At 34.7% G+C, this 20,027-nt stretch overlaps 1 protein-coding gene across 9 annotated transcripts in view; it reads left to right on the top strand.

The window, feature by feature from the left end:
* The window catches only part of CHD9 (chromodomain helicase DNA binding protein 9), a 223,333-nt gene that overhangs the window by 157,395 nt on the left and 45,911 nt on the right, over positions 1 to 20,027 (top strand). For all 9 annotated transcript variants that reach the window (XM_045987027.1, XM_045987030.1, XM_045987031.1 and 6 more), the window contains 7 exons: positions 101 to 311; positions 2,422 to 2,617; positions 5,100 to 5,267; positions 5,973 to 6,152; positions 12,678 to 12,788; positions 17,247 to 17,443; positions 17,924 to 18,123. In XM_045987027.1, coding sequence (XP_045842983.1) covers positions 101 to 311; positions 2,422 to 2,617; positions 5,100 to 5,267; positions 5,973 to 6,152; positions 12,678 to 12,788; positions 17,247 to 17,443; positions 17,924 to 18,123 — 1,263 coding nt within the window. The remainder of the gene's footprint in view (positions 1 to 100; positions 312 to 2,421; positions 2,618 to 5,099; positions 5,268 to 5,972; positions 6,153 to 12,677; positions 12,789 to 17,246; positions 17,444 to 17,923; positions 18,124 to 20,027) is intronic.

Here is a 20,027-nt window from a genome sequence, read left to right as displayed (position 1 = left end):
GAAGCACAGAGGAGCACTAATTTCATTTTTTTAAAAAGAAAGCACCCGGGGGTTGCCTGTATCTGTGCATTGTTGCTATCTTCTTACGTTTCTTTGGCAGGTGCTGAGGAGAAAATACTTGGAGAATTTAGAGATACGTATAATCCAGCTGCTTCTGATTTTCATCTTCAAGCAATGATCCAGTCTGCTGGTAAATTGGTCCTTATTGATAAATTGCTTCCCAAAATGAAAGCCGGAGGTCATAAAGTGCTCATCTTCTCTCAGATGGTACGCTGCCTTGACATCCTGGAGGACTATCTCATTCATAAAAGGTAAGGCATAGGATTCATCTACTGAATTATACTGTGAATTACACAAAGGATATGCTATTCAGAATTTTGCATCATTGTACTGTAATCTGTCTTTATGCACCTCTTGCTCTTTATCTAGGTAAGAACCCATTTAAATCTGAGTAAAGGTAGTTTACGATTACGTGTCAGGTGTTCCTCTAACCTGCATATGTTGCAAATGGTAGGCAAGGCTAAGGAGATTGATGAAGAAACCTTTGTAAATTGACAAGTATTTGTTGACTTAAGAATGGGTTTATTAGTGTCCATCTTACTTGATTTGTAAATCTTGCAGTAATGACACTTTAGATGAACCATCTTCAAAAATTTAAAGAAAAAAATGGTTCAGTACCTTTTCACATCTTTCATTGTTGTAATGAGAACCTGAACTTGCCACACTTTGACTCTCACTGTATACCATTTGACCCTTGTTCATGCTTTCAGTCTTTTCTCATTTGTTTCATGTGGGGTTTGGTTTTGTTTTGGTGTGTGACGATAAGATAGTCTTCAATACTGTCTAACTAGGATCTAGATGAATAGGATATTCATCGTGGGTTATTTTCTCAGAACATTAGTGCTCCAGTCAGTTACCAACATGTGACCCTGAAAGGGAATCTAAAGAGTGACTGTAGATTTTGGTTCAGTGGGTTTTGACCCTTATACATAAATAAAGGTCTGTAGTAATTTAGATTATCAGAAGTTGGGCAGTTCATTTTTATTTTTCATTTATTTCTAGTTCTGTTTTTAGTGTCAGTGTTTTACTCTTTGATCTAATTCCAAAATGTATTTTATTCCCAACTTCATATCATATAAGTGAGAAGGAAGATAAAATTTCAGTATTCCTAAAAATAGCTATTCTTACTCTTTCTTGATTTCCTGATACAAAGAACTTTATAAGATAAAGATGAACTTCATGGAAAACCCCAGATATCTTTAATGTCACATTATTAGAAGTCTCACCCCATTTCACAGGTACTGGAGACAACAATGAGCTCCTTCTGAGACTCTAATAAGTTCTTTTTGTAAAGAAGTGTCTTGAACCAGAAGAGGTGTGGCAAATATCCTGTGTGTTCCTCTTCTAGTTTCTAAATTTTTAGGTATTTTAATTTTATTAATGGCTGTCCGTTTCTGAATTTTATGTAAATGAGGAAAGGTAAAAGAAGTTAAAAATTAACTGCTTAACAGTAATTGACTCTAAAGAATTGGCATTCTAGGGGCGCCTGGGTGGCTCAGTGGATTAAGAATTGGCATTCTACAGCAAGTTTTAGAATGTTCTAGACAACAGGGTTTTTTTACATAAATTCTTAATGTTTCAAATATTGTTAATATCTTGAAAATCTGGTAAATGAGGCAAAAAGCCTTATTACTATTTTCAAATCCTTTCAATAAGTACTTATTTAAAAAGTTGAAAAAAAAATTAGTATTTCAGTTCGCCCTTGGTAGATACAGAATTTACAATCAAGTATATCTTGAGACGGGTGCCTGGGTGGCTTAGTGGGTTAAGCCTCTGCCTTCAACTCACATCATGATCCTAGGGTCCTGGGATTAGCCCCATGGTCATGCTTCCTGCTCACCAGTAGTCTGCTTCTCCCTCTCCCTCTGCCTTCCCTCTGCTTGCACTTTTTCTTACTCTCTCTTGATCTTTCAAATAAATAAAATCTTAAAAAAGAAAAAAAAAGTGTATCTTGAGAGATTAACATGATTGAGACAGGGAAACATTGCTGGGCTTCTTGAACTTCTATGAAAGTCTTTCCTTTTTGTAAAAAAAAAAAAAAAGGTCATTATATACTATCATAATGAGGTCAGCAAGGTAGTTTTTGCGTGTTTAATTCCAGCTTCTGAAAATGATATTCATTGTGATGGCATTTTACCTATACAAGAAGAATGCAAAGATTCTGTATCTTTATATTACTTGTGTTTCCTCCCTACCACCAGCACTGAGAATTATAAAACCGTAGAAACTAGTTGGGGTGATACTGCCTCTTAATTTTATAGTAAACATAATGTTGCAAGGAAACTGACTTTACATTTGATAAAGTGTGTCTTTATTTTCATTATATTCATCTAACTAAATTTATGACATTTCATTTGATAGATACTTATATGAGCGAATCGATGGAAGGGTCAGAGGGAATCTTCGACAAGCTGCTATAGATCGATTTAGTAAACCTGATTCAGATCGATTTGTTTTCCTTCTGTGTACCCGAGCTGGTGGGTTGGGCATCAACCTAACTGCTGCTGACACGTGTATAATTTTTGATTCTGATTGGAATCCTCAGAATGACCTGCAGGTAAATACATTGCTTGGCGGAACAATTAAATTTCTTTTTTCATTCCTAGAACTGTTTTTGATCCTCAACCTCTTGTTTTTATCTGAACAAACTAACATGTATGTTTCCCTAAGGAATATCTCTGCCAAATCAAATAGATTAAATTATCTATTATTATTTTAATTTAATGACAAGAAAATATACTTATCTAGATTATGTGTCTTCTAAGTAGGTTTATCTGCTTGAGTACAATCTTTGTTTGAAGTATATTATGTAAATTTGAGAGAGGCCTAAGCTTTAAGAATGACTTCTTGTTGGGGCACCTGGGTGGCTCAGTTGGTTAAGTGTCTGACTCTTGGTTTCAGCTCAGGTGCTGATCTTAGAGTGGTAAAGATCAAAGCCCACCTTGGGCTCTACACCCACTTGAGTTTCTCTCTCCCTCTGCCCCTCCCTTGCCCGACATGCGCAAGTGTGTGCTCTCGCTTGCTCGTTTTCTCTCTCTCCCCCTCCCTCCTTCTCTCTTAAATAAATAAATAAATCCTTTTTTTTAAAGTTCTTTATAATAAATAAAAATTTCAGAATCTTACTTTCTGAAAAATAAGCACTTATCCAACTTTTATTTTCTCAATTATCATATAGTATCATCTGCATAGAATTAAGACCTAATAGACTGTGCCTTTTTAATGAAATACTGTAAAAATTTAAGATACACATCTAAGTTAAGATAGTACTTGGACCTCATAGAAACAGGAGTATTGATATTAGTAGGGTGATGAAATAGCATCAAAGTTTGTAGAAGATAAGCATCTAGGATAGATATGAGAACAAAGATTAAGAAATTCTTTTATTTTTCATGGTAGGCTTTGTTGTTTTGTAATTAATATTATTACTTTAAGCTGTTATAATACCAAATATGGTAAATTTTTACCCTACCTCAATTTTATCAATCAATCAAATTTTATCCCTACCTCAATAAAAAATAAGGTTTTAACCTCTCATTTGTGTAACTATATGTAATCAAGTTCAAAATATCAAAGATCCAAAATTAATAGACCAGCGACAAACTCTTCAGGTAGAAGGCCAGGTAGCAAATATTTGAGGCTTTTGTGGATTACATGAGGTGTCTGCCACGTGTGCTTTGTCATTTGTGTTTATGGTCCCTTAAAAGTGTAAAAGCCATTCTTAGTTGGCAAGCCAGTTTTGGTCCACAGGGTGTAGTTAACCAATCTCTAAGAGGGAAACCCAAATTAAAATTTTTTGCCTTTTGGATGCATGTTTATACTTACACAGCCTTTAGCACATTTGATGTTCTAAAAGTTCATCTAAAATAAAATCACATGATAGAACCCAAGGAGAAACTGGAAAAACTATCAGACTCCCCCAATTTCTTTCTCTCTCTTGGTTTTTTCCTACTTACTGCTAATGTAGATCTAGCCTTCATAGACCAATGAAAAATTTGGCCTCTTATACTTTCCCTACATCTGGAGCAAGGTTGTTCACACACAATTCTGAGTTTTAAAAAGCACAAAGGGTATATGATAGAACAAAGATGTCAACAGAGGATAGCATCAATGCCACCTGTAAGTTTAAAGCCACAAATTATAATTTAGTCTTCTGAAGATAATGGGAAGGTGATTAGCAATTTGTGAGAAAGCCACTGGTGCCTTGGAACCTTTAGAATCTAAATTTAAAACATAAATTTTAAGTTTTGTGGAACCCCAAAATAAAATAAGTTCTTGGGGCACTTGGTGGTTCAGTTGGTTAAGTGTCCAACTCTTGATTTCAGCTCAGATCATGACCTCTGGGTTGTCAAGCCTCAGCCTCCAGGCTGGTGTGGAACCCGCATAAGACTTTCTCTGTCCCTCTTCTGCCCCTGCCCCCCTTTCTCTCTCTCTCCCTTTCTCCCTGTCTCTCTGAAAAAAAATAAAGTTCTTATATAATCTCCGAGGTCTCTACTTCCAATGCATATGCATATTAACTAATTAGTTCTTTCCTTGTTTAAGTAAAATTATGTCTCTGGAAATACTCACCTTAAGTTTTTATCCCCCTCCAAATTACCCAGCATAACTAAAATGTATTGAAAAGTTTATTGATTATGTAGTAGAAACAACTCGAGAAATTCAGAGTTATGTTTTAAGTTTAAAAGTTGAGTTGCCAGCAGCTAAAAATAATCTGTTCCTAGCAGTTTACATTCCTGTCTAAAGTTATTTTGATGACACCCTCTTTTAAAAATTAGTTCTTCATGGATTTATTTATATTCTCTGAAATGCAAGCTTAAATTTTAACTTACTTAACATGATTATGGAATCATTTCTCATTTTAGTAAGCACTACCTTAATTTCTAGAAAAAGGTTATAATTAATTCTATAGCAAGAATTTTTAGAAAAAAATTCTTCCACACTTTTATATTCCATTGAGATAGTCTATTGTTAAATGCCTTTTGTGTAATCTCTTTCGTGCTACTTTGTAAAGTAAACTGAATCTGTAACTTCATTTTTTATAGGCCCAAGCTCGTTGCCACAGAATTGGTCAGAATAAAGCAGTTAAAGTCTACCGACTAGTAACTCGTAACTCATATGAGAGAGAGATGTTTGACCGAGCGAGTCTGAAACTGGGTCTAGATAAGGCTGTGTTACAGAGCATGAGTGGAAGAGAAAGTAATGTTGGTGGTGTATGTATATTTTCTTTTCACTTGTAGTGTTTGTGTTCTTACTTGCATTTAATTTTAACTTCAGGTAGTATATCATTTAATTTTGATCCATACTGCATGTGAAATACTTACTTTCATGTAAGGAGGCATTTCAGAATAGACCTATATTTAGTTAATGCTTATGAATTCTGTTCTGTCTATATTGCTCCAGTGCTCATGAATTCTAAGAATGTTTTCAAGGCTGAATTTCTTTGCTCTGCTTTTAGGATGTTTGTATCATGGCATAGCAAAACAGAATTTGTGAATTTTTCTGTGTTATTTCTATAAACAGCTTTTCAGATTTTTGTGTCAAACTACTGGCATTGGCTTTGTTTTGTTTTATGTGACTTTGGGGAGCATTGTTTCCCCTCAAGATTGTTACCCTATATCTTACGCTTGTAACAGCTATAGAATCCTAGTACTAAAAAGAACCTTGAGAGGTTATCTGCGCCATAGACTTTGTCATAACTGAAGCTATTAGAGGCACATGGCAAATACTACTTTAAAGATAATAAGAAAGAAGTCAGCAGCTTCAGTGTGTTCTTTCAGAGAATTCTCTCTTGTATATATGTTAAACCCCAGAGGCAGTTTAAACTTGACTCTGTGTACTTTGAAAATTTTTAGCGATGGTTTTCTCATTTTAGGAACTACATAATAACACTGTTATCAAAATTATTTTCTCTTTAGATTCAACAGCTTTCCAAGAAGGAAATAGAAGATCTGCTTCGAAGAGGTGCTTACGGTGCCATAATGGAGGAAGAAGATGAAGGCTCTAAATTCTGCGAGGAGGACATCGATCAGATTTTACTACGTCGGACAAAAACTATAACAATTGAGTCAGAAGGACGTGGGTCAACATTTGCCAAGGTAACAGTGGGTGATATTTTATAAATATACTAGTAATGTTGACAATTTTAAAAATTTCCCTCTTTTAGTCTATTAATTATTTGTAGAGTATATATTAAATATACTTTTTTAATTTAAATAAAATAATATTTAAATAAAATATTAATTAAATATTAAATAAAATAAATGAGCTTAGAAGCAGAAGGTTATATATTCTTTCCCTTCATTTTTTTTTTCTGACCTCTGATATCAAATTTTGCATGCACTCTTCTGATCCTAGTGAAATGGAGTAAGTATGATAACCAAAAATAGGTCTATGCATTAATCAGAATAGAACATTTCAAACCAGATTTAGAAATTAAGAACATATATGCTGAAGCCAGAGCAAAATGTGGGTAATAGTGTAGGAGGTTAAATCATTTTACATTAACTGACTATAATTTAAAGTACTTAAAGAAGAGAAAGGATTTCTAATTTCATCTTAAATACTTAAATCTAATTTGGGGAGGGTAAAACGAAATTGTGTCTTGAAAGGAAGTATTAATAACAGTCTACCTTATTTTGGGAAAACATTTCAAAAGTTTACTAACTGCCTTTGTATTCACCCCCCCTTCTTTTTTTACAAAGAGATATGGGGTACACCTTTATCTTGTATTTATCTGAAGAGTTTCTTATTGCAGTACTCTGTGTCGCCTGCAGTGGTTCATACAGGTTTTTCTCTTTTCCCCTTCCTTTCCTTGCTGTATCCTCCTCTCCACTTTCACTCCAGAAGTCTCTCTTTATCTTTAGGAGAATTCTGTTTTAGAGCAAGTAGTGTAGATACTGCACCCAAAGTAAAGATCAGTCTTCCAGTGAAAACTTTTCTCTTGCATTCATTCAGCAAACTAATGAAATGATGTATCAGGTACCTTGCTACATGCTGGGAATACTAGAATGAAAGGATTTTAGTTGCTGAAAAAAAGCAAAGAAGGAGATGATTAATTTTGCATAAAATAGAAGAGCCAGAGACTCAGGAAAGCCTTTGCGGAGAAAATCACATCTGAGCTGAGTCTTGAAGGAAGCGTGAGTTTCATTGTATTACAGGGAGAGTCACAGAAATGAGTCTTGTGTTCCTAAAGTACAAGGAAGATTTGAAGGAATATGGTGCAGGCATTACAGATGCACGGGGTGAATTAAATGGAGATGAAAATGAAGGGATTAGGGAGGTCAGACCCAAATTGTGAAGGGCTCGAAAAAATTCCATTTTGAGGAATTTGAACTTGATCCTGAGGCAGTTAAAAAGCTTTTAAATCCCTTCAAGCAGAAAATGGACATAATGAATGCAGTTGAGGAGTTTAACTCTAGCAGCAGTGTGGAGAATGAGTTTGAAAGGAGAAGAACTGGAGGCAAGGATACCAGGTAAGAGGCTTATATCGGATATGGTGATGGGTGACTAGGGCAGTGGAGCACCACTTGAATCAACGGGAGTTGATGACCCGTTAGAAATGTTTGGAAGTGGGGAGTCAAAGGGACTTGAAGATTTCTGGCTCAGATAGTTTGGAGGGTCATGGAATCATTAAGTAAGATAGAGAATTCAAGAGAAGGAAGTTTATGTGGAGAAAACAAAATACCGGAGGCTGTTGTATTTGTGGCACTTGCAGGGGATTCAGGCGGAGATGTCCAGGACAGTTGCCTAGGAAACGGACAGATTTGAGAGTTCACAGAGAATAAATCAGAAGAAAGTAGTGTTGTGGAAACAAAAGGAATACTGCAGAAAAATAAGGCTGAGAACTACAACTGGTCACCATTGGACTCTTAACTTCTTTCAAGAGAAATCTTGTTTACTTGGATTCCTTGGCTGTACCCAAGTTGTGAACACACTGTGCAGAGTACAGAAACCACCTTTGTTGGTTACGCTGCGCCTAGAGATACTCTCCTTAAAGTTTTTTTTTCTATTTTAATTAATGTAGACATGTGTTTAATGACCATAGGTGATTCTAAGTTTCCTCATGTATGGTGTCATGAAAATCATTATGGAAAACCAGTACACCAGAGTTTGAATTCTGACTCATAAGCTGAGTGACCTTGGACAATTAACCTTTAAGAGACTTTCTTGTCTTTAAAGAGGAGAGCGTCATAATCTTGCTTGGCCTTTTCCACTTTATAGTAAAGTGCTGTATGAGTATTATTTTATTCAAGTATACTCTAATCATAACCAGCTGTGCTGTAAGAATGTGAAATACTTAAACATTTAAATTTCTATTTGAAAAACCCTCAGACCATGGAGTAATTTGTGTTTGAAAAGAAGGCTGACTGAAGAGGTACTTCAGTAGTTGAGGAAGTCCAGAGAGTTTGCCTATAGTTGTCTTGGATTTGTTCATTTCCACAGTTGTGAGCGAATGCCACTGTATGGTAGACATTTGGCATATTAGAATACGGCACCCCTGTACAGTGGTACCGAAGGTGCAAAGTTGACAGTATTTTATACTTTCTCTGGAATTTCCAAAGACTTCCTCTGTGTTTAATTGTTTTAAAGTGGTTTGGATACATGAAGTAATTTCAGTCTTTCTTTGCATTATCAAAGTTTTTTTTAATGAAAAGCTATATATATGGAGCAGGGTACATAATAAGACTCTATATTTAGACTTAGTACATATCCAGCAAATAAAACTCATTATTGGTAGCTTCATTTGTAAGTGGTTCTATCAACCTAAACCTTGTTTTGAGATATTTTTGTAAGGTCAATCAGGTGGATCCAAGAAATAGAGAAAATTTTCTCATTTGATTTATGTATTTTCTGGTAGAGAACAAGACTTGGAATTGCTTAATTCACAAAAACAAAGCAGTCTATGTATCAAGCTTCAGTGAATTGCTTATTTGTAAGGGCCCTTCTGTGGTGCCCACTGTCCTTCTGCTACCTTCTGATGTAGGAAGATGGATTTCTGCATTTAAAAAGTCTTCCCTACACAAACAATGAATCATGGAACACTACATCAAAAACTAATGACGTGGGTGCCTGGGTGGCTCAGTGGGTTAAGCCTCTGCCTTCGGCTCAGGTCATGATCTCAGGGTCCTGGGATCGAACCCACGTCAGGCTCTCTGCTCAGCAGAGAGTCTGCTTCTCCCTCTCCCTCTACCTGCTGCTCTGCCTACTTGTGTTCTCTCTCTCTCTCCCTCTCTGTCAAATAAATAAGTAAAAAATCTTTTTAAAAAAAGGAAAAAAATGATATATGGTGACTAACATAACAGAATAAAAAATAATAATAATAAAAAGTCTTCCCTTGTAAATAATAAACGGATTTAATGATTGAAGGAAAACATTTAAAGAAAAATATTTTTAGAGGAATTAGGATATTAAGATTTGACATTTGGAAGTAATCAGTATAACTGTACGATGACATCTTTTACAACAGGAATGTTATTTCTGTAGGCATTAATTCATTACAGTCCTTGAGAATTTTGGAAGTCATCTTGAAAATAGGTTATATGTCATTTAACAATAGCGTCTAGAATTCTTTGGAAATATTTTTTTATTTTATTTGAAAAATAAATGTATCATTTTTCTTATAATGAATATAACAGAAGCTACTGAATTGTGAAGTATAGTTTCTTCCAGGTAAATTATTTTAATTATCAGTGGTTACCTGGTAGCAGAATAAAAGCAATTATCTACTGCAACATAAAATGTTTTTAAGGTTAGCAACCATAAGCTTGATTTCAAAAATCTAATTGTTTCTCTTTAATGGCTTTTCATATTCAATGCCCATGTAAAGCAGATGCTCATTTGCCAGATCTGTTAAATCTCAAGAAGCGAGTATCAATGAAACTGTAATATGAAATAAAACTCTGTGAACTTCAGTGAACTTTTCAGTGTTTCTGGAAATTGAAGAGTTTATAGTAATGAAGATTTGAAAGTATGCATGTCCTATGTCCTCACTTAAGAAAAATTCATTTCTGAATTAACAAGTAGACATCCCCTCGTGGTTTAGGAATTACTTGAGTAAAGTTAAATGTCTGTTCCTTATATTCAATCATAACACTTTGATTGTCATCAGATACTTTTATGCAGATGATGAGGGCTACTACTTTTCATTTCATTAAGCTAGGTAGCCTGTGTTCTTTTGAAGTTGGATATGAGTTTGTGTAATGAGTGGTTTATCATTAAGAGGTTATCTCATTGTATTATTTCCTATTGCCCCTGTAACAAATAATCAGAACACAAATTATTCTCTTATAGTTGTGGATGTCATAAGTCCAGATGAGTCTTCTAGGGCTAAAACTCAAGGTGTCAGTAGGGCTGTTTTCTTCTGATGCTCTAGGGGGGAATCTGTTTGTTATCTTTTCCAGCTTTTTCAAGTGCCTGCATTTTGTGGCTTGTGACCGTATTATTCCAGTCTCTTCCTTTGTTGTCACATAGTCTTTTCCTCTTTCCCTCTTATAAGGACAATTGTGATTATATTTAGGGCTCACCTGTATAATGCAGGCTAATCTCCCCATTTCAAAAATTATTAACTTTATCACATCTGCCAAGTCTCTTTTGCCATAAGCATTCACAAGGATCCAGGAATTAGGACCTAAATATCTTTGGGAGCTATTACTCACCCTGTCACATTCATCATGTCAGCAAATTAAAAATTACTATTTTTTAAAAATTCCTAGTTTTAGTAGTTTCCCAATATTAAAACTATAGTTTAGAAAAAGCAAAAAAAAAAAAAAATTTTCATTTAGTTAAAACATTTATTTCCATCACTTATGTTTCATAAAAATGCCAGCAAAATGCACATATTTAACATTTATAATATTTCACCACTTGCTGTACACAAGCATCTTAATAACCCAGCCTCAAAAGCATGTTTGATGGAAGGAATGTACTTATTACTTGGTAAGCAGTGTCATGAACAGAATCTTAAAGTTCAGCAAGAAGCATTTAGGATTTTAATTTTGTTTCTACTCATTAGATGCAATATAAAAATTCAAACTACAAATATAGACAGTGGTATAATGAAACCTATGCCCTTGTCACCTAGCTTCATTTATCAGCAATTATCAACTCATGCCAAGCTTGCTTCATCATTACTCTCTCCATCTTTCATATTACTTTAAAAGAAATCCCAGACATTATATCTACGAACATATATATAAGATATATGAAAATTTCTTTAACACAGCCACAAAACTTATTATTATGTTTAAAAATGGGGCGCCTACGTGACTCAGTCAGTTAAACGTCTGCCTTCAGCTCAGGTCATGATCCCAGGGTCCTGGGATCGAGTCCTGCATCAGGCTCCCTGCTCAGCGGGGAGCCGCCTTCTCCCTCAGCCTCCTGCTCTGTCTCTCCAACAAATAAATGAAATCTTTTAAATTAAATGAAATAATAAAAATAAAATTATCAGGGCCCCTGAGTGGTGAGGTCAGTTGAGCATCCCACTCTTGATTTCAGCTCAGGTCATAATCTCGATCAGTAATTCCTTCATATCATCGGTTTTCCAGTGTTCAAATTTTCAGAGTTCCAGACTTCTTTTAAGTGTCATAAATAGCTTGCTTGTTTATAGCTGTTTTATAATCTCTTTAATGTGTAATTTTCTGCGTTTTAAAATTCCATCAAAATGGATTTTTTAATGAAGATTTTTATCATTTGATTATATCCCAGATAATTATTCATTATCTTAAAGCCATTTACGAATTATATTCTCCTTTGAAAATTATGTGACTGTATTCTTCCCTTTAATTCTTGTAAGTGTTACCATGCCTTTTCCAGGCTCTTTCTTTTTTAAAGCACCATGTATCTTCACTACTTCTTTATAAAGCACTTTGTAAAGCACTTTAATGACTTTCTTTGAAGTGGCATATCTGTTTTCAGGAACTTAAGTTGCAAATAATGGTTATTAGTTTATAAGTTCCAGGGTTGAGCTGTAATATCTAAAGTTTCTTCCAACTAAAAGACTGCATAATTTCTACAATATTTAAGAAAGTAAATCAGTTATTTTTTTCTTTTGTTCCTCTGTAATCTCTTAAATTTTTACAATGACTATGCAGTATTTTTGTTGTAAGGAAAAGTATTTTTAATGTAAAGACAGACAGTGACTTTTTTCCTCATATCCTGTATTACATTTTCTTTAGGAGGCATATCTATCTAAAACTATGATAGAAATAAAGTAGTATACCAGAAAATGAACTGTATGGGGCAAGCAGGTTTGAAATTTCTCATGCTAACCTAACTTCTTAATACTCATATAATGTTTCTAGAAAGCATATCTCTGTCCTGTGTAGTTTCTTCACCAAAAGATTTGATCCTTACTTACCAAAAGCTTGAGCTAAACAAGAGTAATAACTTACTTAATCTTTTCCTAAATCTGCAGCCTGTTTTGGCAGTGAGGCTTTTGCCTTGAGCACTCGCTGTGCTACGTTTCAGGCCATCCCGTTTGGAACATCTTTTGAATGTATGTGTGTATGATGAATTCATATTCTATCCCCAGTAAATGTGAAGAGATGATGTTGTGAATATACTGTGATAGATTTTCTTCTAAGCTTCATAACATTTTAAGAAACTGCCATTATGTGTTTCAGGCAAGCTTTGTGGCATCTGGGAATCGGACAGATATTTCCTTAGATGATCCCAACTTCTGGCAAAAATGGGCTAAAAAGGCAGAAATAGATATAGATGCCATCAGTGGCAGAGTAAGTATTTCTTTCCCTTTAAAAAAAATACCTGTTGGGATACTTTGATAATATTATTGTAATATTTTAAGGTATTCAACTGTATACTTACTGAAATAAATTTATCTGAATAAATAAATTGATGTGGGGTATTAAAATGAGCACCTGTTGAGCCAGACACTGCTTCAGTTTAATACCTCTGATATCTGCCGTGATAGGTGGTAATGCAGGGGAAGTTTAAGTTTGGATATTTATATTCTTAAAAGTACAATGTTTTTCAATTTTTAAAATGTCTTTAAATCATCAGTTATTTTGATTTTGCTCTTTAACTTTGTTTTTTTGGAGTCTGCTCCTATTAATGATGATCCAGTCAGATATAAAAGGAGAAAAAAATGCACTCAAGAAAGTAGCATTTTTAAACTGTTTCTTTTGTAACTTCCCTTAGAATTAAGAAAGGACCAAAAAGCTAAAGAACAGTTTGTAGAACTGATAATAACATAACTGTTTACTTCATAAGACATCTAATTATTGTGTAGGAATCAGTGTTTGTGCAGCTTACCCATTATCAAGATAATATAAAAAATAATATAAAAAAGAATTTTATACTAAGCATTGATGCATGGGATCTATTTTAACAGCCTTTTAAAATGTAAAACTTCACAGTGAGAAATAACACCACTACCATACATCATCATTATTATTTAATATATTTCAGAAATAGAAGTAATTCTATATGAAACAAACTTGAAAAGATATTTATAAAACATCATTGGGTATGGCATGTTTATATGTCTTAAAAAACGGGAATTTTGAAGCCATTATCAAAATTAATAAATGAGTTTAATGAATTAACTGAATGAAAAATAAATATGCCATTTAGCCCTCTTAAATATCAGTACTAACAGAAGTAGAAAAATGCAATGGAAGAAAACATCTATTCACTGTAGAAAAAAAGTTACAAAGCATTTAGGGGTATACCTACTGACAGATGTGTATGATTTTAGTAAAGTGAATTATCAAATTTAATTGCAAGATTTCTCCGTTGGAAATTGAAAACTACATATTTTAAACATTTTTAGAATTTATAAGCATAGAAATGCAACCCAAATCAAAAGCTAACAATTGTTTCATATAACCAAACGATATCTAAACTTCCCCTGGGAAAATGAATTGTCAAGAATATTAAATGGACTTTTAGGAACCTGTCTTTCAGTAATAATCGTACATGTGCAACGATAATACAGTACAGTGATGCTCATTGCCACATTCTTTGTTTTAGAAAAAATTTGTAAACTAAATTTCTAACGATAGAGGATTAATACATCCTTTACTATTTAATGCAATAAGTAAAAATAATCCTGTATATCCCTATGTACTACTGGCCCATAAAGACCTCCAAAACAGTTAAATTTTAAAAGAGAGGGAGATATAGAACAATGCTTATAGCATATTTATTTATGATTTTTCAAAAAGATATATTGGGAACGCACAGACATTCTTATGTATTTATGCAGTAGTCCAGCTAGAGCATACTGTGAGTCAAGGACCATTCTCACAGTAGGGCTCATGCGCACAAGACAGATCAACCACTGCTTTGATAGAGCTTACGGATTCTGGTGGGTGAGACAGAAGTAGACACATACATAAGATGATATCAGAGAGTGAAAAAAATAGAATAGTCAGACGGTTGGGAATGCTGGGAGGTGTGACAGCATGAAATCAGGTGGTCGGGGAGGTCACTGAGGGGACAGTTGTGCTAAGATTGAATGACCAGAAAGAGCCAACAATGTAAAGACTCGAGGAAAATCTTTCAAGGTGCAGGGGATGGCATTGAGCCGCTGGTGGAAATAAGCTCCGTGTATTCCAGAAATAGAAGTGACATTGTGGGGCGCCTGGGTAGCTCAGTGGGTTAAGCCGCTGCCTTCGGCTCAGGTCATGATCTCAGGGTCCTGGGATCGAGTCCCGCATCGGGCTCTCTGCTCAGCAGGGAGCCTGCTTCCCTCTCTCTATCTCTGCCTGCCTCTCTATCTACTTGTGATCTCTCTATGTCAAATAAATAAATAAATCTTAAAAAAAAAGTGACGTGGCGGAATGTAGGCAGTTAGTGAGGAGTTGATGGGCAAGGTCAGAGACCGTAGGTGTGGGTCATAGCATAGGGCCTTGAAGATTACCCTGAAGAGTTAAGCACTTTATAAATAAACTTATGTATGCATGTATTCACTTAATACTTGTATAATTACATTTTCTTATTTGTATTTCACCAAAAAATTTAAAGTTTTTCTGAAAATGAGGTACAGAGAAGACAGACTAATGTTGTTTACTACATATTAAACCATATTAAAATATTATAAAGGAAACATAATTAAAACAGCATGATATTGAGAAAAAGTACAAAGAACAGAAAAAGATCAAATTATATGTTTTAGTAAAGAAATAGTATTAGAGAAGAAGGGATTATTTCATGATTAGAACTTTGACTTAGCACTGGGGGGACATTATAGTGATATACTCCATGCCAAGTAAACTCCAGTTTGTGATGAATTTTTTAAAAATTTTTTTGAAATTAGGGCACCTGGGTGGCTCAGTCAGTTAAGCATCTGCCTTCGGTTCAGATCATGATCCCACAGTCTTGAGATCAAGCCCCGCATCAGGCTCCCTGCTCAGCAGAGAGCCTGCTTCCTCTTCTCCCTCTGCTGCTCCCCCTGCTTGTGCGCTGGCTTGCTCTCTGTCTCTCTCTCTATTAAATAATTAAAATGTTAACAACAAATAAAATAAAAATTTTTGAAAGCATAAAAAAATAGAAAAACTAGATTTCTGTTTTATCAAATACTTGGTGAGAAAACATTCTAAATTAGAAAGAAATCACAGGGGCACCTGGGTGGCTCAGTTGTTAAGCTTCTTCCTTCAGCTCAGGTCATGATCCCAGGGTCCTGGGATCGAGCCCTGCATTGGGCTCCCTGCTTGGCGGGAAGCCTGCTTCTCCCTCTCCCACTCTCCCTGCTTGTGTTACCTCTCTTGCTGTGTCTCTCTCTGTCAAATAAATAAATAAAATCTTAAAAAAAAATCACAAAGGAAATTATTGGCATACTCATATATAAGACTAAGAAGTATATAATGGACAATAGAAAGGCAGTCAGACTAGTGAGACTTATTTATAGCAGAAATGTACATGAAAGTTAGTATCTTTATTATATGAAAGCCAGTATAAGGTGATCAGAATCATATCAAAATCAAGGGCACCTGGGTGGCTCAGTCGGCTGAGCGTCTAGCTCTTGATTTCAGCTCAAGTCATGATCTCCGGACCCTGGGATCAAGTCCAGCACTGGGCTCTGCACTCAGCAGGGAGTCTGCTTGAGATTCTCTCTCCCCACTTCTGTCCCTCTTTACGTTTGCCCACTTTCTCTCAAATAAATAAATCTTTAAAAAGGAAACACATCAAAAAAATCTCAAATGATTGTGGGGAAAAGATGTTTGAAAATTTACTCAAAAAATACAGTTAGGGTTTTTTTTTCTTTTTAATTTTTAAAGAAGCTGGGGCAGGGCTAAGGGACAACTCTTTCTTACTGAAGAAGGCTGATTAACAGATCCAGAAGGAATAAGAAAACAATCCTACCGTTGGCCTACCACAGCCGTAACGGTAGCAGACGAGCCATTGATGAATTCTAAAATTAATGGATCAGACTGAAGGGGAAGCAGACCTTTTATATATTCTCAAAGTATATCTTTCTAACTTAGAAACTTTTCATTAAAGGTAAAAAGCATATCAACTTGTTTTGAATGAATTAAACGGAATGAACATGATGAGGTTTATATACTTATTACCTTGCTTTTTGTATATTAATTTAACTTTAGGAAAACACTAAAACATGTTTCTGGATCTATAAAATATTTATATCCTTTGACCAGTATTTTCAGTCCTGGATATTTCCCCTTTCTGGGATTTATCTCTGGGATAAACTTAGATTACAAAGATTTATTTGAGCATTATTTATTTTAAAAATTGAAAACAATCTAAACCACAAATTAAATAAAGAAAATTAAGATACATAAATATAGTTTAATAATATATTTTATAGTTATTATAGAAGCATAACACAATAACTCATTTTAATAATAAAGCCAGATACCAAATTCTTTTCATCCTATGACTGTAAAGTCACAATATTTTATGCGTATGATAATAAGGATTTTAAAGGAATATAAAAAAAATTTTTTTTTTCTCATTTTATTTATTTTTTCAGCGTAACAGTATTCATTCTTTTTGCACAACACCCAGTGCTCCATGCAAAACGTGCCCACGTTTTGCATGGAATATAAAAAATTTTAAGTTGATTTGGTAGGTTGATGAAATTGTTAGTAATTTCTGTTTTCTGGCTTTTTTACAATTATTCTCTACCATTTGAAAGGTGAAAATGTAAAAACATCATTGTAAGCAAAATAGTAAAATGACCATCAAGTAATAGCTATTAAATTTTACAGAACAGCTTGGTTATTGACACTCCAAGAATTAGGAAGCAAACAAGACCCTTTAGTGCCACAAAAGATGAATTGGCTGAATTATCTGAAGCCGAAAGTGAAGGAGATGAAAAGCCCAAACTCCGGAGACCCTGTGACCGTTCTAACGGCTATGGAAGAACTGAATGCTTTAGAGTAGAGAAAAATCTTCTCGTTTATGGGTAAAATACTATTTTTAATGTTTCTTGTTAGTAGTATGCTATATGAAGTTACAAAAAACATATACTGTATTCTACTGTATTGTTTTTTATCTTGTTAGAATCAATAAAATCTGTTTAAATTACCTTAAATTCGTTATGTTTAACGTATATTTATTAGCAGAATGATGAAATATCCTTAAGTTGTAAATTACAAATGTATCACTGAAGTCAAATTCCTTCTTCTGAGATTTGCATATTTAGTAATATTAAATGGATAATCTTATTATCCATTATTGAATAAGATACACTTGAAATCACTCTCCCATGACTGCATTTTACTCATGGGGGTGGGAGAAAGACTTTATTAGGTAAATCCTATTAATGACAATATGTGGGGTTTTCATGCCCAACATGTGGGCAGTTTTCAAGCCTTTTGTCCATCAGTTCTGTTTTTCTGTAGAACTGGACTCAATATTAATGTAAATATACCTTTTTAACCAGATGGGGCCGATGGAGAGAGATTCTGTCTCACGGCCGTTTTAAAAGACAGCTGAACGAGCATGATGTAGAAATAATTTGCCGAGCCCTCTTAGCATATTGCCTTGTTCACTACCGAGGAGATGAGAAAATTAAAGGCTTCATATGGGATCTCATTACTCCAACGGAAGATGGGCAGACACGAGAGCTACAGAATCATCTAGGTAAGAAGATTCTTGCTTCTTTTCAAATTTACTTTTGGTTATATAGGTAGCACTTAACCATAGTACCCTGTAAAATATGGAAGCTCTATAGATAACATTACAGAACCCTTACACTTCTCTCTCCTGCAAGTTCCAACTTAGAAAATGCCAGCTTCTCAGTTTGGTTGGGTTTTCTACGCAGCTTTACCCGCGGTTCTTCATCACATGATCTTCCCATCTGTCATCATATAGATCTATTTCATTTTTAAAACTCCTTTTTAATAGTTCATAGTGCCAACATCCTGTAGTTTATTTAGCATCTGCTTTAATGACGGGCACTTAGGACATCCCCAGTTGTTAGACAATTGAAAAACAAGTTTCAGTGAAGATCCTTCTGCAGTTTTCCTTCTGCATGGCAAACAAATCTTCCACTGAGATACCTACCAAGAAATGGAATGGTTGAGGTACAGCATTTATATATCCCTAATACCTAAAATGTAGTCTGTGGATTGATAGTACCAGCATCTCCTGGGAGCGTCTTCGAAATACAGAATCTTAGGCAGCAGACTTACTGAATCAGAACTTACATTTTAACAAGTTCCTTCGCAATTAGTATGTATATTAAAGTTGGGAAACGTTGATATACATTTTAAGTTTTCATCAGTACTTTAATTTGCCACCAGATATGGCTGTACCAATTTACAGTTCTGTCAGAGATATATATATAAGTACTTTTTCTCTACATCGTTTCTAATAGAATGTTCTTTTCTGCATGAAGTATTTCTTTCAGAACATAAAGTAATTGAATTTTCTGTAAAGATAAAAAAAGATTACTACGCCCTGAAATTTGTGTTACAGTTTTGTTCTATTTAGTCAACACATACCTGCTACAGTGCCTACTATATACTTCTTGTGCAAGGTATTGAGAAGAGAAGAAGAAACAAGATCCCTGAGCTCAGGAACTTTCCATTCCAGCCAGGTAGACAGACATAATAAGAAAGTAGATAATTTCAGAATGTGCTAAGCATTGTGAAATAAGTAAGTGCTGAGATGGAGAAGAACAAAAAGCACCTGTTTTGAATTAGGGTGGTACCTGGAGTCTGTCTTAATAGGGGGCAGTGAAATTAGTAATGTGAAGAGTGGACTTCTGATAAAGACAGAAGATTGACACAATTCTATCACTCTTTCTTGAAACTCCACTTACATGTCAATAAAGAGAAAAAAAAAATTAAGGCATTACGCTTGATCTATTCTACAGGCAAAAGTCTAGTTTCTTCAACAAACAAAAGGGGTTGGATAGAGAGGCTATCTATAAACCAGTGGTTCTCAACCAGACATGATTTTGCACCCAGTCCTGCCACCATTCAGCGTTGTCACTGCTTTGAGCATGTTACTAGCATCTAGTAGGTAGAGGCCAAGAGGGCACAGACACCTCCTATGATGAAGAACGATGCAGCTCAAAATACCAATAGTCCTGAGAATTACAACCCTGCTATAACCTAAAATATTTGAGAGTCCTCAGCCAGTTGCAGTTGGGAGCCTGATCTGGATCCTGACTAAGACAAACAATCCAGAGTTGTTTTTTAATTATTGTTATTATTTATTAGATAATAGTAAATGTGAATATCAATATTAGGGAAGTATTATTGCATTTCTTAGGGCCAGTCATGGTATTTTTTTATAAAGGAGGCCATGTACTATCACTAAGAGGTACTCAGATGTTTAATAACAAAATGAGTGATGTCTTAGATTTACTTCAAAATAATGTGGAAGGTTGGGGAGTGAACAGGGTATGGATGAAACAAAATTGCCATGAGCTGGTAATTACTAAAGTTGGATGATGGGACATAGTGATCTGTCATATTATTCCATCTATATTTGAATATGCTTAATTCCATGATTAAAATAATAAATAGGCATAAATT

Source organism: Meles meles, chromosome 19, assembly GCF_922984935.1.
Source record: "Meles meles chromosome 19, mMelMel3.1 paternal haplotype, whole genome shotgun sequence".
Classification (NCBI taxonomy): domain Eukaryota; kingdom Metazoa; phylum Chordata; class Mammalia; order Carnivora; family Mustelidae; genus Meles; species Meles meles.
This window is presented reverse-complemented; position numbering and strand designations above follow the sequence as displayed.